Genomic DNA, 23,019 nt, shown 5'->3' on the forward strand with positions numbered 1-23,019 from the left:
TGTTGCTTGTGCCTTGTCCGAGGCACCTCCTTCCCCTTTCTCTCGAGCTATGCGGAAGGTGCAATGTTGATCTCGTTTTGGCTGAGGGCCCTCAAATTATTTTTATTTTTTTTACAAGTCAGTTTAACGAGTAGAGCAAAACGAGTTGAAACATGCACCCACTCGTCAATCCTGAACTATGAGAAATACACATTCCTCTTTGTAGCTCGGCCATTTCAAAATGAACCTTTTTTTTTTTTTTTGCAAACCAAAGTAACCTCTATCTTCTCAGTCTGTACGGGTTACTGCCGCGTCCGATCCACTGTGACTTTTTTCAAGCTTTATTTATACTTTTTTTCAATTTGTACTTTTAGGTCCTGTGTTGCTCGATCTTCCCTGCATCCGTTTGGTGGCTTTGCCTCCCTCCAATTTTTCCCTTTAGATGTCTTGTTTTGGCGTCCCGTTTAGAGCCCATCTCCCTACGCCGGCAGGCAGCCGTAAGAGACACAAACAACACTACAGACGCACAAGCAAATGTGAAGGGCTTGAATGTAGCCAGTGCTTGATTTGTTTAAAAAATTGCAGGGCACAGAGTGTTTCTTAATGGATGTGAGTGAGCCTCCGAATGCTCGAGGATGGTCGAGCCAAAAGCCTTCTCTGGCTTAGCTTGAGTTCTTCTTGGAACCTTCAGCCGAACAAAGCTTTCACTTGGCTTCTGCCTGCCACCCATGCACTATCCTCATGCGCCAAGGTTTAGAGACTAAGGGACCGATTTAGATATTGACGGAGGGGTTACTCCGTCACAACAATGACGGATGTCCTGTCCACCGAAATCTAAATCCCATAGGACATAATGGGTTTTAAGTTTCAGCGAATGGTATATCCTTCACAGTTGTGATGGAGTAACCCTTCCACCAGTATCTAAATCAAGCCCTAGAGTTTGGCAGAGGGGTTACTCCATCGCCAACGTGATGGCTATCCCTTCTACCGTAATGCCCGTAGGCTGTAATGGAATTGTATAGCAGGTGGGGTATCCATCATATTTGTGACAGAGTAACCACCTTCATCAAACTCTTAACCAGGTCCAAAGTTTTAACAGTTGATGTAAAAGGAGAGATGAAGGAATAGCCATTTAGTTGCTGATTTGCACAAAGTGAAACCAGAGAACCTGGGATCATCCCTGGCTTCCCTGCATTATCAGATTGTGTGATACTAGGCAAATGTGTTATTTCACAGAGCATCCGGTTTCTTCATTATCACTCCGGAGAGTGTGGGTACCAAAAACATTTGCTTTTGATTAAATAGACTATCTTGTTGCTCCACTTAGAAAAAGAAACTAGTCCCTAAACAGGGGGCACGTGAAAACTGACTTGCCTCTAAGTTCACTAATGGCATATTTCTCAGGGAAGGGGGTAAGGAATATATAAAAGTCGATGTTTAGAAACCATCACTTTCAATAAAAGCCTCTCTATGCCGTTAGATAATCTGCTGTTCTAAGGTGAGATGTTTTTGCTTGTGAAAAAAAAATACTCTTTTGAATTTCCAACAGAATTTATTATATTTTTACATAATGTTGCATGATTCCCTTGCCGAATATTTGCAAGGCCTAGCTTTTGCACAGGCTCCTAGAACCAAGCCAGGCTTGTTGGCTCGCCCACCACTATATCTTAGGAGCGAGCTGCCCAGCCTTGAGTCTACCTCATCTCGCTGTCTTCCACCCTATAGCTTCTATTTATCTCACCCTTGCAGGTTGTTTCTGCCTTGCTTTGTCCCTTTTTCACTGTTTTCCTGTCGTTCTCTTTTGACTTCCTTCTTCCTTTTATGCCGTTTTCTCTCTCACCCTGGGTAAAAGTCTGATGATGAAAAAAAAAAATCTCCGGTCCTTAAACGTGAGTGTTGGTACCTGCAACCACCGGCACAAAATAAGCACTACTGCTCCTCTCTTTACCCCCCTTTGTCCCTATCACTTTCTATTTCCATAGCTGTTTCCCAGTTTCATTCCACCCTTTCTCTCTCTTCCGTCCCTCTTTCTGTCAAACGCCTTTACCTTCCCTACTTCATGTCTTTCTCACCACTTCTCAAGTACTCTCTCTATGGTGACTGCGTCTTGACCGCTGCAGACTTGTTGTGGGAGTATTGTTTTCAAGTCTCCCAGATTCACCACAGACCAGGGGAATGGGCCACGTTTTCAGACATGGGTAAACCGATTGCTGCACTTTGGAGCCATAATTTAAAACTTAAGGCGTTCAGCCCCCGTCCCATACCTGGGATATGAGCTGTCATTTCAAAGTACTCATTATGTTTGCTAATTTTGTTTGGGAATGTAATCTGCGCAACATATTTTTGGGAGTATGTTACGCAATCTCCTATTTAAGTTTGTTGTACTACTTGTTCTTAAGTAACATTATTCTTCCTGGAGTGTAGTAAAACTCACCAGGGCAAAAATACGCTCAAACAGAGGGCTCTGCACTGCAAGTCATGGAAGGGCTATTGTATGAAACCTAGATTTAGAGCAGAATAACTAGCTAACTCGGGAATCGTCAGCCTAACACCAGTGCTTAATTTTCATGAACAAAATAAGTGCATGCTCCTAAATGGGCTATGCCACCTTATGCCTCTTTCTTCCACCACGCGACACTCCCTGTCTTTTTCTTTCATTTTGCAGTTTTTTCATTCCTTCTCTTTCTTAATATGCCACTCTTTTCCCACCTTCCTTTTCCTCCTCTGTTCATTCTGCTCTGCCTTTCTTGCTTTTGCTCTGTGTGAAAGTCTTATGGTGCAAAAGTAAGGCGAAGTCAACATAAATGAGTGGCGATGCTCACTCCCCGCAACCACAGCACAAAGTAAACACCGACTGATACCTCTGAAGGTGAATGTATCAGAACTCACTGGGTTTGAACACATCCAAGACCGAAGTCCTCTACAGTGTTCTGTCAACCTGACTTCACTTATGGTTGAGTGCACACCCTCTTACAGAAGTCCACCACGTCCTTCTCAGAAGATGCACAACCTGGAAGTCATCTCAAACTGAAGCGTACCACTGATCATTCAAGTTAGCATCATCTTCAAAGTGTACTTTACCTTCTGCCTAGCCTTCACCGCATCCTTCCTTAGCTACCACTGATTCAAAAGATCATCCTTATTCTGTCATCGGCCATCTTCAGAACTGAGTTGTTCAATGGACTTCAGGGAAGCTGATTTACCAAGTTCATAGAAAAGCTTCAAGTAGTCCGCACCTTGCCCCATGCCTTGTTCTTGGCTGATATACACATGTCACATCGTAGCATTCTCTAATGTATCTCCACAGGCTCCTGAAGAAGAAATATACTGATTACAGAGCTTTGCGGCTTGTTTGCAAGGCTCCTCAGTGTAATGTACTCCTGGATGTGCCCAACCAGGTGCTTAAGGTCAGCCAAACAAAAGAGACTGTCCACCTGGTGAGTATTTGGTGGTTTGTACATGGTATTAAGCGCCCAAGAGATGTATTCCTTTACTTTTGAGACAGTGGGCAGGTGCCCTCTGTGTAGCTGCATGTTTATGGTTTGGGGCCATTCCCGTTGGGTGTGGTGTGGTGATCCAACAGGTTCAACAGTTTCGCTACACCCTGTCAGCCAGTTGGCTTTACAGACCTCAAGGAGGTCAGCCTGAGTAATTTGGAAACAGCTCTGATCTCTGGAGGGCAGGTGCTCCTGGGGACGAATCATTTACACATTAGGTTTTGAGTACTTATACCTAGGCAGTGAATATGGCCAGTCCCTGCGTTTTTGAGCAGACCTGCAATACGTTTAATGGGAGAGTGAGATAACTAAGAAGGGATTCTGTACTAGTAACGGACTACAGCAGTACTTCTCATTAGAACTGATACACTTGTTACAGGCCCTATTTTACCTTCTCAGCAGGGGTGACAACTTCTCCATTGGGGTGCTTTACTGCTGATGGACACTAGCTACATATGTCAGCAGGAATGTTGTATTAGGCAGCACCAGCAGCTCTCATATGTTGCAATATGTAACTGGACCCTTCTCTATGACCTCATGCAACACGCAGCTGTTTCATGGCTGATGCCCTATTAGGAAATCCCTATTTGGGAAATGCAAAACCAAGGATGGCTATGGGCAAATGGCACCCCTTGCTGCTCCCCTAAAAAACATGGTTCACATGTAAAGTGCACACGTGCCCTAGGGGCATGTTTGCGCTTTTTTGCACTTTAAAAAAAGCATTTTCGGGTGCTTTTAAAAAAAAATCCACATGGTTACCATGGACTAGTAGACAGTAATTGCATTTCCTAAATCCTCATTTTGCATTTAGGACATGTTTTGTACATGTGCCGAGAAATCGTAAATAGGAAAACACTATTTGCGATTTCCTATTTAGGGAATTGCAAAATTTGATTTGTACAGGGAATAAACGCATTTTGCGATTCTCTAAAGTCCTTTGTACATAGTAAAAGGTTGGTTTGCATTTCTTAAGGGGCTGAAATTGCGATTCGGCCTGTTAAGAAATACAAAAGGCCTTTGTACATCTGGTCCCTTGCACCATTACTTAAGCCATTCTGTATCCACTGGTTGATGCCTAAATTGTAGTCCCACTTCTTTGTTTATAGAGTGTCCCAGTTTTTGGTTTTCGAAATATGGACATCCTATTCCGAAGGCACATTGTGCTGTAACAGATAGGTTTTGCCTTGTCTTCAGATGTGTATTCCAGAAGCCGAGAGCAACAGTATTGAATCTCCTTCCACCTCTTCTTTTACAACAATACTTTTGAACTGTCAATTAGAAGAGTCGAACAACAAACTCAGGTACTGGGGAAGAACCACTTTATTCAGGTGCGAGGCTGCCTCCGTGAATCCATGTGTCGCCGGTCTTTCTAGTCAGCAGTCAACATTGACCATTGCAGCAGAAAAAGTGGGAACCTGCTTTTCCCCTAACTATAAGGTGCAGAACAGCATTGTGAATGTTATGGCATCTTTCCAGCTCAAAGTCCAAGTAGTCATGGAGCAGTATTTGTGAGTATATGCTCAGATGACTGCCCCCCAGGACTTCTAAAGTTATTACCTTGGTGTCAGAGGGGCTCCTGAGACCCACAGAAATGGGTGGAGTGGCTACTCTCTAAACACAGGAATTCAGCAAGTTGTTACATCAGTAAGTAAAAGTTTCAAGTAATTGTTCAGCCATTTTATTCAACGCGTGCAGTGGCACACTAAAGTTCCCAGAACACTACGAAAAACCTCTGCTCAGGAGTGCTGGTGCACAGATGAACATGTAGAAATGGAACCGTGTAGTCTGCGTGCCGGAGCTGCCTTATTAATGAAGCATCCGCACCATTGAAAGACAGAGGAGAGTGCTGCTGGTGGACTGCAGTTGAGGTTTGTAGATGAAGATTCAATGTTTTCCTTTTACTAGGTGTTCCCTTTCAAGAATGATTATAACAATTTAAAGGATAACTGAACTCACAGATATCTGAGAACTTAGCCAAAGAGATCTTCAGGGTAAGGGGAGACTGCAAGATCTTCACAGGGCTACCCAATGCACATCTGCAGGGAGTGGATTGACTGCAGGTTTTCAAGGTGCACAGATGAGAGAATTTTAACTGAGAGCCATGTGCCTAGTCTCATCAGTGGTCCCGCAGATTTTGAGACGAGCCACCCTTCGTGGATGAAGGTTAGCACCCTTGTTTAACATAAGAAGTGGCGGATCACTTTCATGCCTCTGCCGGGGTATCATTGATCATTGCAAACAGGGGCTTCTCTGTGCCATTGTTACAGCAAACTGATAATGGTTAATATGACGTGCTGTTCCACAGAACTCTACTAGACGCTCTTCAAATTCAGCAATTTGCAAAATGTCATTCGGAATATTTGGATCATAGGAAAGCTTTTTTTTAATAGCTGTGTCATAAGAGATGTGTTAAAACTTATTCCACAACTTTAGCACATATATAATCAAGCAGTGATTGGTACATAGACGTTCTAAAAATAAAAATAAATGGTCATGACTAAATGTTAGCGTCGGTGATGAGCAGGGGAGGGTCTGAAAGATTTATCTGGGTCGTATATGACAAGATAGTGACAAGTCTGTCAAGCGCTGGGACGCCAGTGATGCTTATGAGTGATAGACAGATCCATTGCAGGAGTGTGAGGCAGCTTGACGACTGAATACCAGTTTTACATTAATCCTTTGCTTTAGCCTAATTTATATCTGAGGAGGCTTTGTTGTTTATTTTATCTGGATATTTTGGTGGCTTTGGTGCAGTCATCTGATGCCTACTCAAAGCCCTTGCAGAGAAATGGGAGTCTGGTACGAGCTAGATGTCCCGATTTTTCAGTAGCATGTGATGTGATAAAGGAATACTATGGAAATGTCGAGTCTTGTGGACGGATAGGACACCCAGTGTGGAGTGTAAATGCACCCTTGCGCAGAGGCTGACACCATCCCCTTGGTGAGCTGTAACAAATGGGGAACAGCAGATTCCACACTATCAACCTCAGTAACAACCTCTTGTGAGAGTGACTGACCGCTCTCAATTAGCAGCTTAACAGTTCAATAACTAGTCAACAAAGTGAACCCAGAGCACTCGGGTGCAGGGTTTATAAAGCAGTTTTATTTTAATCCACATTACAGGAACATAAGAATTATATTACGCAAAGAAAAAGTACCATTGAGTTTGAATTACTGTAACCTGAAGAAGTTTGAGAATGACTAAAATACATTTAAATAAAAGGTTTAAAAATGGAAATAAAAAAAAAACACATGGAAAGTAAAATATTGCACCACCAGCCCAGCCGCTGAAGTACACTTCTTTTTAGGTGGAGATACTCATGTGATCTGGAAGGGCTCGGGCAACAGATGAGCGGGAAACAACAGGGAGTTGGCGGGAGGAGGGGAAAAGCATCACACCAGGGAGAGAATGGGACATGTGGAGAAGTACACAAGGAAGAGCAACATGGATCGCAGGGGAGAAAAGCACGTGGGTGAGATAGAGCAACACTGGGCGCTGGGGGAGGGGAGCTCATAGATGATGAGAGAACATGGAGCACACGGGACCGAAGCACACAAGGGAGATGGCTGGAGATCACGTGGACTCTAATGGAGTGCTTATGCAAAAAAAAATAGTTCTCTGAAAGTGAGCCGGTAAAGGGCACAAGTAAATATGCTAAGCACCTGGGGAGGGACAAAAACAAGATGGACAAGGCAAGTCATCAAATTATAAGTAAGCAAATTAGAGTGACAATGAAGCCAACCAATTGTATGTAATGAATACGCTTGAAGCCAACTGTAAATTCTTGGTAAGCTGACAATACGTCTTTCAACCACACAGCTTCACTGTCTGGTAGGGTTGACCAAATAACTCTCTTAGCCGTAGTCCTGCCCCTAAATCTAAATCCTGCCCGTCGTCCTAACTGTAATCCTACCTTTTACACTAACCTGATTACCAATACTTATCCATTTTTACAGAATATATGTATTTTTTTACAAAGTGTTATATTATTGGTGTCTACCTAACTTTCCACTTTTCTATTTCTTCCTTTTATTTTCATAAAAGTATTTCTTCATTTAGGTTTCTTCAGTTTGCCAGATTTGCCTTATTTAAGACACACTGTTAGTGGTAATCTTTCTCCACGCCCACTGCTTGCCACTGAGTCATGTTTTCCTATCCGCCCGCGTCCCATCGTGCCACTACAGTTGTGATATAAATTGCAGATTTCACCCCTCTTTTAGGCTCATATGTCTCTATTTGTTTCCTGCTGAGCTGCCATCAGAGGTCTTCTGTTTTGCTTTTCTGCCTTGTCAGGCAAGGTTTTAATTGGGCGTCTTTCCAAAAGTGACTCAATTCCAAAGGGTGTCTATCTTGCATAGATCTATATAACAAACTTGTCTAGTATTTCAGTGTCTCTTAAGTGTGCCGGTCTCTCCATGCCCTTTTCTTCAAGGTGTGCCCAGGTCATTACTAGCATCTCTCAACAAGACTCAGATTTCTTTCGTAGGACAATAGTCACATCAATCAGAAGGACTGCCAGACTTTTAATGGCAATAGGCGCACTTCTTAGCAGGACTGCTGTGTTATTAACGGGCACTGGATGTATTCCTGAAGCTGAATGCCACACTTGGAATGGCATTACCAGCAGCTCCAAACAGGGTGCTACACTTCAGTTACTTTGTATTTATATAGTGCAGTGTCTGCACGTTACTGTGTCTTTTTACACTTTTTGCAGCCATTGGTCTGCGGTTGATTCATCCAGTGGGGGGGTTCTTCACTGAAGCATTTTCTTCTTAAATCCCACAGGTGTGCCAAGATAGTTTGGAGTCTGCTGATTCTTCTCAATGAGCTGTTCTATAAAGGGGTCAGGGGGGTGCAGGTCTTGTGACCTTCCATCCTAACCCATGACAACATTGTGTAAAATGAGCGGCCTCTGCATGGTGGTGGTGGGACATGTGCGCTTGCAAAGACCTAGGTGGTTGCATGTCAGAGCTTTGGAGTGCAGTGACTCCAGTTCTTCATCGGGATTGTATTGCTACTTATTTGGGTTTGGATCAGGGGCGTAACAAAGGCCCCCGCAGTGCGGTGGGGGCGAGCCTCAGGGGGCCCCCTCAGCACAGCACGCAGTGTACGGGCGACAGGCCCCTGACTGGATCCAGGAGAGTCCCCACAGGTACTTTGCAGGGGGTCCCCTTAAGTTTCGTTACGCTACTGGTTTTGATCTGGGTTCTAATGGAAACATTCCACCCCTGTCGCCTTGTAGTTAAATTAGTCCTGCCCCTGTTTTGCAATGATTCTGTTGTTCTTGGGTGTAACCTCTGTGTTTGTGTCTGATGGCTCCCAGCCTAATGTTGCTCCGTTGTGAGAATTCCACAGTCGCATGTTCCCAGCACACGTCTCTCTGTCACCTTCTTTTCCCTGTCTCTTTAGTCATCTCTAATGTCGATTTGTGACCAAGGCCACCTGCTCCGAAGTTCCCTGTCCACCAACAGAACAGGTAGTCAGACAGTCAGACAGGTATGCGCCTGTAGAGGAATATCTCAGCGGAGCAACGCATAATTCTGCTGCCTGTAACCTCACTGCAATTGCTCTGCTATCTGCAACAGGTAAGAGGTAGCGCTGCTGTCTTGAGACAGGCGATGGACAGTTTCGTTTCTGCACTGAGCATGAGGGCAGCAAGCAGAGCACGGGGATGATCTGCCAGATGCGAGGGGTCGCTCTAAGGTCTGTGGTATGTGAGGGACAGCCATTCTGACTGTGGCAAGTGAGGTCATCTCTGTGTAAGGTTGGTGAAAGTTCTGCTGTCAGTGCTGGCTGGACTGAGGAATAGTTCCGCTGACTAGAGGAGAGTGGACAAGTGGGGGTCCACTTTTCTCTGGACAAGGGATACTCTGTTAGCTGTCCCAGTGATGACGGTACCACGGAAGCATGCTCCGGAGGACAGGAGGACGGACCGGCCTAACTGCGCCCTGTCACTGGTTGATACATTCACCTGCAGACTCAGGCAGGGCCTTCCTGTCTCTTCTCTGTAACTGATACATTGATATATGCAAGTCAGAGTTGCAGAGATTTGTGCCAAACTGTGGTTTGCTTTAAGAGGTTGAACAGAGCCGAGGAGAGTGTCAGTTGTCAGAAGAGAGGCGCAGGCACACTCTGATCCAAGGGTAGCGGGCCGCCATACCTTGCACGGCTGGAACCTGACCCAAAATGGCCGTTGTCACCGTTCGCCAAGTGGGCAGCTGTCTAGCCCCGACCAGGGATGCTACAAGGGTTATGGCCGTGTTGGGACACAATAGAGCTCAACTCTTCCCATTTAATTCCAGGATTTTTGGGACAGGCAATGTGCCAGTAGCTGCGAGCGAGCAGCCCCCACGGCTTAGATACATGTACAAGTGCCGTTCTTCGGGTCCAGGCTTCCCTCCAGTGGCCAGTATTGGGACACTATTAACAGCGCGCTGCGGGGCTGCTACACTGTCGGGGGATGGGGATTCTGGCACGTCTAAGGTGGGTTTCTATATTTTTAACTGGACATTGTCTGCACTTTTCAGGACAGCTGCTGCACTTTTAATGGGACACGGTCACATTTCTCAGCAGGGGCGCTGAACAGCCCCACTCTTGCCTCCCTCAGGTAAACGTCAGGGGCCAGTGAGCTGGGGCTTTTGGCGGGGGAGTACTGTGTGTGCTGTACCACGAGGTCTGTCTGTAAACACTGGTGCAGGGCGGTGCCCTCTGGGAGTCGGCCAGGGTGCGTAGTTTCACAATGTTATGGGTTTGCACAATACTAGGAAGCTGGGTCTGACTGGGCCACTGCTCGGCGCCAGGAAAGCAGGCAGGGCAAAGGGGCGCTCTGGCCCTGCCTCTCTGGGTCTTGTTTAATGTTTTCCTAACGTCATTCTAGTCTTTAGCCGTCCTCCTGTTTTCATTTGTATTTTTCCTTCCATTTTTCCAAGTGTGTTGCAGGTCACGCGCACCGGTGGGTCCAGTCCTGGTGTTCAAATTACTGAGCAGCACAGTGTTCTGGGTCTCCAGGACAGAGAACTCAAAACCACTAGAACAGGCCGGGCTAGCCCCAGTGTTGAATATCGATAGGGGCGCAAAGCTCCAGGTCACTAGCACAGGTGATTCCAGTCCAGGTATTGAGCAAGGAAGCAGCATGCAAAAGTCCAGGTGATTAGTACAGTCCAGTCCTGGTATTAAAGAGGGTGGAAAGCAGAGGTCGAGGACACTAGGACAGTCCAGTCCTGGTATTAAAGAGGGTAGAATGCGGAGGTCCAGGACACTAGGACAGTCTAATCCTGGTAATAAAGAGAGTGGAATTATGTGGTCTATGACACTTGGACAGCCCAGTCCTGGTATTAAAGAGGGTGGATTGCAGAGGTCCAGGACACTAGGGCAGTCCAGTCCTGGTATTAAAGAGAGTGGAGTTCAGAGGTGCAGGACACTAGGACAGTCTAGTCTTGGTATTAAAGAGGGTGGAGTACAGAGGTCCAGGACACTAGGACAGTCCAATCCTGGTATTAAGGAGGGTGGAGTGCAGAGGTGCAGGGCTCTAGGGCAGCCCAGTCCTGGTATTAAAGTGAGTGGAGTTCAGAGGTGCAGGACACTAGGACAGTCTAGTCTTGGTATTAAAGAGGGTGGAGTACAGAGGTCCAGGACACTAGGACAGTCCAATCCTGGTATTAAGGAGGATGGAGTGCAGAGGTGCAGGACACTAGGGCAGTCCAGTCAGAGTAATAAAGATTGTGGAACACAGAGGTATTAAAGAGGGTGGAACACTAAAGTTCCAGGCAACCAGGACAGTCCAGTCTTGGATTTAAAGATAGTGGCGTTCAGAGGTGCAGGACACTAGGGCAGTCCAGTCAGGGTATTACAGAGAGTGGAGTACAGAGGTACAGGCCACTTGGACAGTCCAGTCCTGGTATTAAGGAGGGTGGAGTTCAGAGGTGCAGGACACTAGGACAGTCCAGTCTTGGATTTAAAGAGAGTGGAATGCAGAGGTCCAGGACACTAGGGCAGTCCAGTCCTGGTATTAAAGAGGGTGGAAAGCAGAGGTGCAGGACACTAGGACAGTCCAGCCCTGGTATTAAAGAGGGTGGAATGCATGGGTCTAGAACACTAGGATAGTCAGGTTCTGGTATTAAGGAGGGTGGAGTTCGGAGGTGCAGGACACTAGGGCAGGCCAGTCCTGGTATTAAGGAGGGTGGAGTTCAAATGCGCAGGACACTTGGGCAGTCCAGTCGGGGTATTAAAGAGGGTGGAGTGCAGAGGTGGAGGACACTAGTGCAGCCCAGTCGGGGTATTAAAGATTGAGGAACACAGATGTATTAAACAGGGTGGAACACAAAGGGCCAGGCAACTAGGACAGTCCAGTCTTGGTATTAAAGAAAGTGGAGTTCACAGGTGCAGGACACTAGGGCAGTCCAGTCGGGATATTAAAGAGGGTGGAGTGCAGAGGTGCAGGACACTAGGACAGTCCTTTCTTGGTATTAAAGAGAGTGGAATGCAGAGGTCCAGGACACTGGGACAGTCCAGTCGTGGTATTAAAGAGGGTGGAGTGCAGAGGTACAGGACACTAGGGCAGTCCAGTCGGGATATTAAAGAGGGTGGAGTGCAGAGGTGCAGGGCTCTAGGGCTGTCCAGTCGGGGTATTAAAGATTGTGGAAAACGGAGGTATTAAAGAGGGTGGAACACGGAGGTCCAGGTCACCAGGACAGTCCAGTGTCGGTATTAAAGAAGGATTGCAGAGGTGCAGGACACTAGGGCAGTCCAGTCCTGTTATTAAAGGGGGTGGAGTGCAGTGGTCCAGGACACTAGGAAAGTCCAATCCTGATATTAAGGAGGGTGGAGTTCAGAGGTTCAGGACACTAGGGTAGTCCAGTCGGGATATTAAAGAGGGTGGAGTGCAGAGGTGCAGGACTCTAGGGCAGTCCAGTCGGGGTATTAAAGATTGTGGAACACGAAGGTATTAAAGAGGGTGGAACACGGAGGTCCAGGTCACCAGGACAAGTCTTGGTATTAAAGAAGGAGTACAGAGGTCTATGACACTAGGATAGCCTAGTCCTGGTATTAAAGAGAGTGGAGTGCAGAGGTCCAGGACACGAGGGCAGTCCAGTCGGGGTACTAAGGGGGGGGGGGTAGAGTTCAGAGGTGCAGGATACTAGGGCAGTCCAGTCGGGGCATTAAAGAGGGTGGATTGCAGAGGTGCAGGACACTAGGGCAGGCCAGTCGCGGCATTAAAGAGGGTGGAACACGGAGGTCCAGTTCTCCAGGTCAGTCCAGTCCTGGTATTAAAGAGGGTGGAGTGCAGAGGTCCAAGACACTAATGCTGGTTGGTTCTATGCATTAAAGTTAGGGTCACACGGCTCCTGTACTTCTGGCTCCTCCGAGGACTTCCACCACTGTCACTACAGGTCCAAGGCCTATGCTTGCCTAGGGGCGTTCACCTCCCTTTGAAACATCTCATCGGCTCCAGAAAGAACCACCCCGGTCACCACAGCCGTGCCAACACTGCCTTTATTCTTTTTTTCTACCTATACATGAAGATTGGCAGAAGAACACACCCAGTGTCCTGCACCATTAATTTCTACCAAATAGAAGCAAAGCAGACCTGACTTCTTCAGCTGTAATGCCTGTTAGATTCTTCGCGAAAAATAGCACCTTCTGTGTACATATTCGTTTGTTTTGGTTTTGTTTTGCCTCTAATCTGTGAACTTCCTCTCATACCGATCACGGTGCCTCTGAAATGGCAGAAGCCAGCGGCCAGGGCGGAGTAAGTCGTTGCCAGGCAAAGGCAGAGTAGTGGCAGTCTCTGTCCTGGCTGTCCCCGCCATGGGTACATATATTTTAGAGCATAGCATCTTCCATGAATACGAAAACCTTGGCGCCTAGCGGTAGTTCAGTTTGTAAAGTAGTTACTATTCTATTCTAACGGGCTCTGGGAGCAGGCAGGATGGGGTTGCAGATCTTCCGTGGCTGGCAGAAGGTCTTGCCAGAGTCAAGCGAAGGTCTGTGCAGATTGGCAGAGAGAAAGAGGGCAAACTAAGAATTTCAGAAGGTTAAGTAAGGGTAATTTGGATCGCTTGCGTCAGCAGTCGGCTTCGGGGGCAGAGATCAAGTTGTGTGTGTGTGGCGGGGAGGGGGGAGGCAGAAACCCAGCAGAGAGGCTATTACAGCACTGTCAGAGTGAGTTTAACAACTGTCAGAAGGGGCCTGAAAGTCAGTTGAGGGTGACTGATGGAGGCCAACTGGGGATCACCGGCCTAAGCAGAAGGCCTCTGACACCCCTTCCTTACTCCGTAGACTTTTCGGAACAAACAACACCATAGTATGCCCCTACTCGCTCTCACGACTCACACCCTCCTTCCAACATGCAGTTAGTAACATAAAGGCCCCGTAGCAGATCACGTGCCTGCATGCACTGTTGGCGTTAGGATGTCATCACGGTTGGCCCTTTCGCCCACATTCACCTTGCACATGCTACACTGATCTGTCAGGTAAACTTACATAAATGCTGCCTCTGCTACACCTTTTGTGTGCAGAGGAAGCTTGCGCTCCTGTTACCTCTTATACACACACTCTGTGTTTGTAAAAGCTGCATAAGCTTCTGTTACTTGGTTAGCACCGCTGAATATCATGTTTGTTCTGAGATTTTTGAGTGTAGCTCCAAAGACTTTTTTATTTTTAACTTGCTGTGCCAACAATATTCAGAATATTACCATGTTGTGTCACTTGTAGAGTAGGATGAGCCTCTGAAAGCTTGAGCTGGATGTCCGGGTCATCTCGAGGTCTTCTTGCAACCTCAAACACAAAGCGAGCCGAGCTTTCATGTCTTCTGCCTGCCACCTATGTTCTAATCTCAGGTGCCAAGAACTAAAGACAAAGCATTACCCTTTGATCTAAAACATGATAGAGAAAGAGATAGTCAATAAGTGGCTGAACAGCACACAAAGTGAAATAAGAAAACCTGAGATCAACCCTGGGTCCTCTGCTTGCAAAATGTGTGGTCCTATAATAATGTAGACCACACATAGGGCACACTTGACTGATGACGTGCCTCTTAATTCACTGAAGCATTGTCATCGGGGCAGGGGGGATGCAGGAATGTTTCTAAGTTCATGTTTAGAAACTATAAATTTTGATATATACTTCTCAATGCTTTGAAATCCATGATATGATTTGATGTACTAAAATGACACACTTCCGCGTGTAATATAAATGCACTTTTTTAATTTTGAAGGGAAGTTGTGATATATTTGCATGATGTTTATTGCATAATTCACATGCAAAATATTTTCAATTCTTCGCTCTTGCGCATGCTGTTGGAGCCTTTGCTCGACTCGGCTCTTCCTGTTAATTTGTTGGCTCGTCTACCTATACTTTTATGCAAGAGAGCGAGCCTCGCAGTAACAAGGCTCCCCTCTTGTGTAAAGGACAGTAATACCAAAGGGAGGCTGAGGGTGGTCCTTTTTTTTGATTGCTTCTCTCTCCCCCCAATGACTTTTTATATCATCTACCTGTAGTCACTTGTGGTTTCCCACAGGCCCAATTCTAGTGGGTGGGCCAGGCCCACCCAAACATGACATTTGGCTCTTCCAGTCACGGCAGAAGAGGCCATGGAAAAAGCCCCTGTCAAGTGCTTCCTTCATCTGGAAGGCCAAACGGTGTGATTTGTTTTCACTTTGCGTACCTTAATTATAAGTCGGAGTTTTTCAAGGAACTTCTAGAATACATTTTAAAGTTCACTGTGTTAATAATAGCTGCTTTAATTATGTACTAATAGGGAGAAAAATACAGTCTTTAGACCACTTTCCCTATTTCTGTACTGGTTGAGACATTAAAATCCAAGGCAAACTACAGTGGGGAGGTGTGTTTTGGGGGAGAAGGCACAGGGGTTTCCCTGCTAATGATGCAGCAGGTGCAGGGCTGTGAACAGCCTTTGACACCTCGATTGTGGCTGTTTCTGTGTGGGGGTACTGAGAGTGTTATGAAGTTTAGTCTGTGTAGGATGCACACAGTAATATACTGTAGAATGGGGCATGTATTATACGATTCAGATAGTGGCAGGTTATGCCTCTTTTGATGAGCAGCTATAATGTGGAATTACAGTGCCTACTGGAAAACGTGCATTTGTCTGCTCTCTACAAGATGCTGCGGATAAGTAAATAACCTTTTTATCTCAAGTAAGACCTTGTGCTGGGCTAACTTTATTCTCACCAGTGTGGCAGGGTAAAAACATGCATTTCATATTGTGAAATCTTGTAACAGTACATCGCACATTCCCAGATTCTAGTCGGGACACCAAAATTATGCAATTTTGTGGCCACAGTGTGTTCTGCATAATTATGGATTTGCATCATTTGCCACATAATCTCCTACCTGATGCATAATCTGCTGATTTAAAAAATAATTGTAGCTCAAATGGATCAAAGGTTGGTAAAAATACTGCAACATGTATAGTTACACAGTTAAAGGCCCTTCGCAAAGGCTAACTGGTCACTTTTATGTTGCTTATTGCTATACTTGGGTGGTAACCTTGTACTACTGTGGTGCAACCGACGCCCAGATAGCGACAAGTGTTAAAATAGAAATTACAAAGTAATGAAGTAATACTAGCACAAAATATGAGGTGCCTCATAACCCCACATTATTTGTCTTTCCTTGCTGCTTAATTTAGTCAACCCTGTCACATAATTTGGTCCTTCCCACCGCATAATTTCAGAGGTCCTGCTTATAGCAATCTTAATCGTCATATGTACAAGTAATGGTACTGATCAAAATTCAATTCAATAAAAAGCTACCAAGAGTTATGTAATGTGGCACGATATACACATGGTGGCATTAAGGCTAATTATCCAAACGTACCGCAGAACTAAATAATTAATTCCACAGGAACATTTTAAAACTGATAACGCTAAAGGTTTGCCACAAACACAGTATGATTTTTCAGATGGATAGTCTCTGCGTACACTGCAGCATATACTTTATAAAGCTATGTTAAAACCAAATACGTACAATTTTTAAGACAAAATTTCATCTGTTCTGTTAGGTCACATTTTCTAAATATTGTTTGTATACTTATTTGCGTTTCACTGTGTAACACTAGGCTTAATAAGGTTTGATGTTACAGTGAGAGGTCGCACAGCTAATGATTCATGCACAGAAGCTGCAGAGCTTGTGGCATAGATTATATGGCATCGCATACACATTCTGAATATACATGCTGTCTGCTTGCCTCAAATAAGTTATTATGTAATTTTATCAATATCATTATGCACACTGATCCATTGTTTAATGAGCAACCAACACACCACACACAAGCACCCACCACATGCATAAACTCCATATTTAAACCCATACACAGAACACGTAAACACACTAATGCTAGGCTCAAATGAACGCTGCACAAGGAAACACCCACAGCAGAATGGCCATGCCCCACACACGAAAACACCACAGGCACGCACACACATACAATACTAACTCAAACTGCGCATTTACATACGTAGATCCCATATACTAAAGATACACAAGCACAAACAAACTGAAAGCCCCACAAGCTGCCAGTGCTTCTCTCCCCTTTCCTGAATCTGCCTAGAATATATATATCACAATAACCAATAAAAGATGGATGAAGTCCAGCTGCCGGCAATTGGACACTGAGAAGAGTGGCTTTTGGGAGAGCTCTTCTCCATGCAAATTCACTGGTGGCCAACAGAGCTAGGACATACTCCTACCCCAATCACCCATGCCAAAAACCTCTGGATTGTTACTGGCTGAAAACTTGACATGAAAGGCCAAGTCAGTGCTGTCACCACCTCATACTTCCACAACCTGAAGACAGATCAACTCAAGGAGCTACATTGGTGCCGGTATTGCCACCACTTGTGAACTAGTGATGATTATGCTGAAGTTTTTTCAGTACTTCATGAAACGTCTGTATCTGCAGGTGTTTTAGAGATTGCAGCTGCAGCCTGTGAGAAAACGTTTTCAACACTATCTCCTGTCCTCACACTTTTCCGTTGCACAGTGAGTTGAAACTGAATTTGACCCGTTTAGCGCATGAGATGTGGCTCACAGGAAACTTATACATAGGTGAGTTTGTAATAGAGTTTTCAAAGAGCAAAAGGGCTTGTATTACAGGCAGGAAGCAATGTCCCTGTGTGCATCACTGTGCACCTTTAAACAGGTGCTCTAGGATCAAACAGTGACAATGCACCCTGTTACAATTAATGCGCTATCCTCAGGGCAGATGAGAACCTGTGGCTGCCTTGGGGGTAGCACTTTCAGTGAAATACAGAATGGCTGTTCATAAGTATAGAAATCATGTGTTTCACAATGCAGGCCGCATGCTGCTTTCAATTTAAAGAGTGTAGAGGGATCCCTTTGAAGGCAGGTGCAGTCAGTGCCAGCACCTGGGTGGAGGGCGATGTCTGGGAGGTCCATGGTGGCCCTTTGGCACCTCCCAGATGGTTGGCCTAAGGAGGCACACAGACTGTGCACCACCTTTTTGTGGTGTATTGTCAGTGTGAATCCTGAGGGTCTATTTGCTTCTGCGTCCACATCCATGTGGCGTGCACAGAGGCAAAGTCATTCTCTCGTTTGCATGGGTCAATGCTCCCATGAAAACAAGGGTATACACTCTGAAGATAGTGCTGGTGCTACATGTGTGCCAGCGCTATCCGTATCACAGAAGGGGCTGCACAAGTGGCTCCTTTCTGTAATACCATAGTACCCCTTGGTGCAAAAAGCAGACCGATGCACCCTTAAGGCTTTCTATGTGGTGCACCCCAGAAGGTTACATCTTTGACTGCAGTACCAGTTTTACTTTTGCTAGGGTTGAAAACTGCTTTCCAGTATTAAGAATACTGCTTTCTTTTGTTCCAAACATTTTACTTGTGTTTTTTTTTTAAAGTTTATCAATGAAAGCAAAAGAATGACATGAAAATAAACAATTACAAAGATCACAGTGTGCAAAGAAATAAGTGTTGGACACATTGCAAGGAGTGAAAAGCAAGTCTTCCTAGTGAAAGATGCAGAGGGTTGCATGTGGTTACAGGGACCTCCTTACATTTGAACTACTATTACACTCTGCTTAGTATCCAGATGCTTTTATTGAAGCCTGGCCTGCTGGAAATTAAGAGGAGTGGGTCTGGCACACATAGACATATGTTTTTACTTTAAAATGAGTCTCCACATGCTCTATATGACTGGAAGAAAATATAATGTAAATCTAGCACTTGTCGGCTACTTGCAGAATTGCCAAGAAACTGGGCACATATTGGCCCGCCGGAATGCACTCATGGCCCAGCCAGATACAAATTCCTGGAACTGGACCTGGTTGCCCGGACAAATAGGTTTTTGACTCAAGGCGGTGGGGGTCGACAGGCATAAAAATGCAAATGTTGTGGTCCTAGAGTCAGAAGTGAACACTCCGTGGTTTGTCAAGGAACATTCTAAAGACAGCAAATGAGCGGCCGGCCGATGGTGAGCTCATGAAACTGAGTGAATATGAGGGATTCACAAACCTCCTTTCAAGAGGTTCTAGCTTGCGCTTCTCTTCCCCTGCAGAGTAAACCCAGAACCAGTTCCTTTTCTACAGATGCTCCAGCGCTAAAAGAGGGCAAGGCAGACGATATGTTCAAAATGACCTCAACTCTAGAGACGTGGTGTGGCAGAGCTGAGGTGCTGATGGTTGTACCTTAATAGAGCTAATGATGTTGATACATCTCTGTAGAGTGACGCTGTGACTGGAAAATTGATCGGTATTTGCAGTTGCTCCAACCAGCCCAGTGCGCTAAGTTGTGCAGTGCCTGAAGTAGAAGAATGGTAACCACCACCACCGAGGTAAAAGGCTCCCACCCTTACACGTGCCACATTCCGGAAGATAACCTTCAAAACTAAGACTGTGGCTAGAAGGCACCCTTTATACACGAAGCTTGCACAAGGTCACATCACCTGTCCGTTTTCATTTACTCGGAGCTTGCAAGTCACAACGCTTGTCGGTTTTCAGTTACTCAGCACTTGTTCAAGGTCACTTCGCCCATCAGTATTGAGGTACTCAGCTGGCTCAAGGTCACTCCGTATGTCCTCGTACTTGCACAAGGTCACATTAAGCCCTACCTGTAGAGCTTCGCAGAAGGCGTTGGGAAAACCAATAGGTATCAAGGGCAAAAGGTATTGGCTTTTGCCAATGCTTGTTTCAGTTACCCAGTACTCGCACGAGATCATAGAAGCAGTCTGCTTTGAATAATTCGACTCTTGCTCAGCGCTTGGCATGTCTGTTTACTGCTTCTTGGGTCTTGCTTAAGATCGCGTGACCTGTCGGTTTCTGTTATTGACTTTGGCACTAGTCACACGGCCTCTCAATATGGTTTACTCCGAGCTTGCTGAAGGTCATGTAGCCAGGCGCCTTTCAGTTTCACGGAGGCGGGACAAGGTCACACAGCTGGACAGAGTTCTCTTACCCAAATGTTAAAATCCACACATTTTACTCAGAGTTTACTGAAGATCACATAGCTTGTCAGTTTGTCCGTTTCTAAGCTCGCTTATGGTCACACGTCCGTCTCCGCGGACTTGTTCAAAGTTAGAAAAACTGTAAGTTTACAATTTACCCAGAGATTGCACAGTGCGTAAAGCCATTTCTTTCAGAGTTGCTCGACAGAACCTGCCAGTTTTCTGTTACTCTCAGCTCACTGTGTCACTGACTTGCAATGCAGTTTTGCTAGTTTTCAGTTACCTTGAGGTTGCAAGTCGTCCTTCGAGGCTAAACTGAAGAAAGCATCAGCTGCCTTTTTACAAGATATGGAGGGGTGTGGTGAGGCCGCCAGGGATACACGGGGACCCAGAGTTGCTGCCTCACATCATAGAGGGGCTTCCATCCACAACGTACATGTCTGCCTCAACCGAGGAAGTTGTTTAGAGGGTACACAATTTGGAAGAAGTCCTTACCTGAATTGTACATTTCCAAAGAGAGCTGGATCTGAGGCTAGCATGTTGCACCTGAGGAACCTGAAGACATGAGTACAAATCTTTGCTTCCGCACTTTACTTTATGTTGTGATCTTGGGCAAATGACATGTTTGGAAATTGAATAGATACCAGCATGAAAATATGTATTTCAACACGAGCACCCCTTTCTGGGTTCATTTGGTTTATTTTCAGATAGTTTCTTCGAGCCTATTAAAGTCTCTTTTTTATTTTCCTAGGTGGCAGTGTCATATTTGACAGCATCTACCGCCCTGGCTTCGTGGCCAACCTGAGCCATGTCTTCGAACCCTACAACCCCCACCTCCCAGCAGCCGGTGCACTCTCCCAAGTCCCCCATCTCGCCCTCTTTCCCGTTCCACAGGGAAGGGAGTCGCCTGTGGGAGAGGGGCCACCTACACTTTGGAGACTTGCCGAGCCCTCTCCCTACCAAGAGGAACCGGACGTACTCAGCGTAAGTAACATGATGATGGTGGAAAGGTAAAGCCAACTGGTTCTCTCTAGCCACAGTTCCACGACTCACGATCACAGGCCGTCGCTAGAACATTTGTAGATGGGGTTCGCACCCTTCTCTCCACCAGGGGGAGCACGATAAAACTCTATACTGCAGGGAGCTGCAGTCCCACTTCTGACCACCTGGAGACGGTAGCGCGAATTCATACTGCAGGAGGAGCTGCGAGATAGTCTGTAGCTGCTTCCCCACTTCTTACCCATAGATTTTGCGATATCTCCCTCATTACATGCAGAAGGCGGGCGGAGCCGAGGTAACCTGTAGCTGCAGTTCTTTCAGCCAATGGGTATCATGGCATATGAATGAAATTAAAAACATGTATTGTAATCGGAATCAAGCCATTATACAAATCACACAAAAGACGGAATTCAGCAGACTAAATAAACTCAATCGAATTCAGTTAGATTTTATTTTAGGGCATTTTATAGATACTGTCAGATGTGTGTACGTTCATGGTGAGCCCTTATTCTGAAACAAAAAGTCATTACTGGCGAGAAAAAGATTTGATCATTGTTCATTAACTCACTAATCCATCAACCCGGCTACTCTAAAACACCATTGCTCATTATAACCCCTAAACATTTCGAACTTGTTTTAATTCTAATCGGCCTTAATATAAACTCATTAACAACTGCTCGTGAATTTTGTGATCAGCTTGGGGGGACTTCTCTAAGACCCAGTATATAAATAAAAGAGAATAATCACCATAGAAATCTGAATAACATACCACTATATACATAAATTCAGGCAGTTCTAGTGCACTCTGGTAGTGTAGTGTAGGGTAGATAGTGTAGTGACTTTCCTTGGAGAGGTATGCACCAGATCAAAAACTTTTGTAGTACTGTGACAATCTGATTGTTCCCCCGCCCCACCTCCCTTAAACAGATTTGTACATACATTATCCATACCCCATTTATTAAATGTAACCATCAATATCCCCCAACCATGCCAGAGCATAATCTATTACAATGATGCACACACTCTTTAGCCAATGTGATTGGCATGGGGTGGGTCGCCATTTGTCAGTATGAGCTAAAATATTGTAATCTCAAGTACGAGTGACCTAAGCTTCCCAGCAGTTAGGACCGAAACTTATGCAACGTAGTGATTCACCTAACCATCTCGCTTAGTTTATTGAGGTCTTCAGTCTAGCTCCTTGCATATTATTCCCCTGTATTTGCCTTTGATAAAAAGTAAGAGATTAACAGCTGACCGAATTCCTTTACTCTTGTACATTGCAACCAGGCTATCAAAATGGAACAATAATGAATATGTTTTTGTGATATTAACTTAGTCGTAAGGACTTCATTGAGCAATGAGCGGAAATGCCTGCTGTTTGTAACCTGAAAAATCAGCTCAGTTTGGTCTTCCAGTTTGCTTATGGCCACACATCCACACTTCAATCTACTAAGAACTTGCGGAGTATAGATTTGGAAAAAAGGTCCTTGTTACAGATTACATTCTAAAATATCCACTCTGATGACATTTTCAGTTCAAAGTGGTAGCAGGGCAAAGCAGTACATTAGAGATTTTACTTAAACAAAACCAGTAGAACTGGATCACTCAGACACCTTCAGAGGGTAATTTAAAAGGAGAGAGGGCCAGGCTGGAATGACACATTTCTAGTGAGGTCTCCCCCCATTTTAAGTTTTCGATGCATAGTGGAACTAAAGATCAGTCTCAGATGAACATATTGGTGTACAATGTCAAGCTTTCTATAATTCACATACCTGTTTCCTTTCAGCATCTACATTCCAATGTCATAAGTTTAGTTTTTGAAATAGTCATGGTAAGATGATTTGCCTTGTTCTAGTGGCAGTTCAGTGGGTAGTTAACAACTTTGCAATCCAATGAGAGCCTTTTGAAATAACTCCAAATTAATGAATGATCATGCTCAGAGGAGTATCCTGGTGTTAAATAATGAACACATGGAAGAAAAGTAAACCTTTCCTTACCTAACTTTGGAGAAAAACAATTCAGTTATTGAAAGGCATGCACATATTACTGTATTTGAGGAGCTATGACATCTGTTCTAATCACTAGAGGGCAGTCTCTCTCTCTCTCTCTACA

At 45.2% G+C, this 23,019-nt stretch overlaps 1 protein-coding gene across 2 annotated transcripts in view; it reads left to right on the forward strand.

Moving 5' to 3' along the window:
* Positions 1–23,019, forward strand: part of CSDC2 (cold shock domain containing C2) — a 74,817-nt gene that overhangs the window by 3,186 nt on the left and 48,612 nt on the right. Inside the window, exons 1-2 of one of the 2 annotated variants that reach the window (XM_069231258.1) lie at positions 9,851–9,960; positions 20,660–20,892. In XM_069231258.1, coding sequence (XP_069087359.1) covers positions 20,717–20,892 — 176 coding nt within the window. In that variant the 5' untranslated portion in view covers positions 9,851–9,960; positions 20,660–20,716. Of the gene's footprint in view, positions 1–9,850; positions 9,961–20,659; positions 20,893–23,019 lie in introns of those variants that run through there. The other variant, XM_069231257.1, reaches the window with a different exon arrangement.

Source organism: Pleurodeles waltl, chromosome 4_2 (genome assembly GCF_031143425.1).
Source record: "Pleurodeles waltl isolate 20211129_DDA chromosome 4_2, aPleWal1.hap1.20221129, whole genome shotgun sequence".
NCBI lineage: Eukaryota > Metazoa > Chordata > Amphibia > Caudata > Salamandridae > Pleurodeles > Pleurodeles waltl.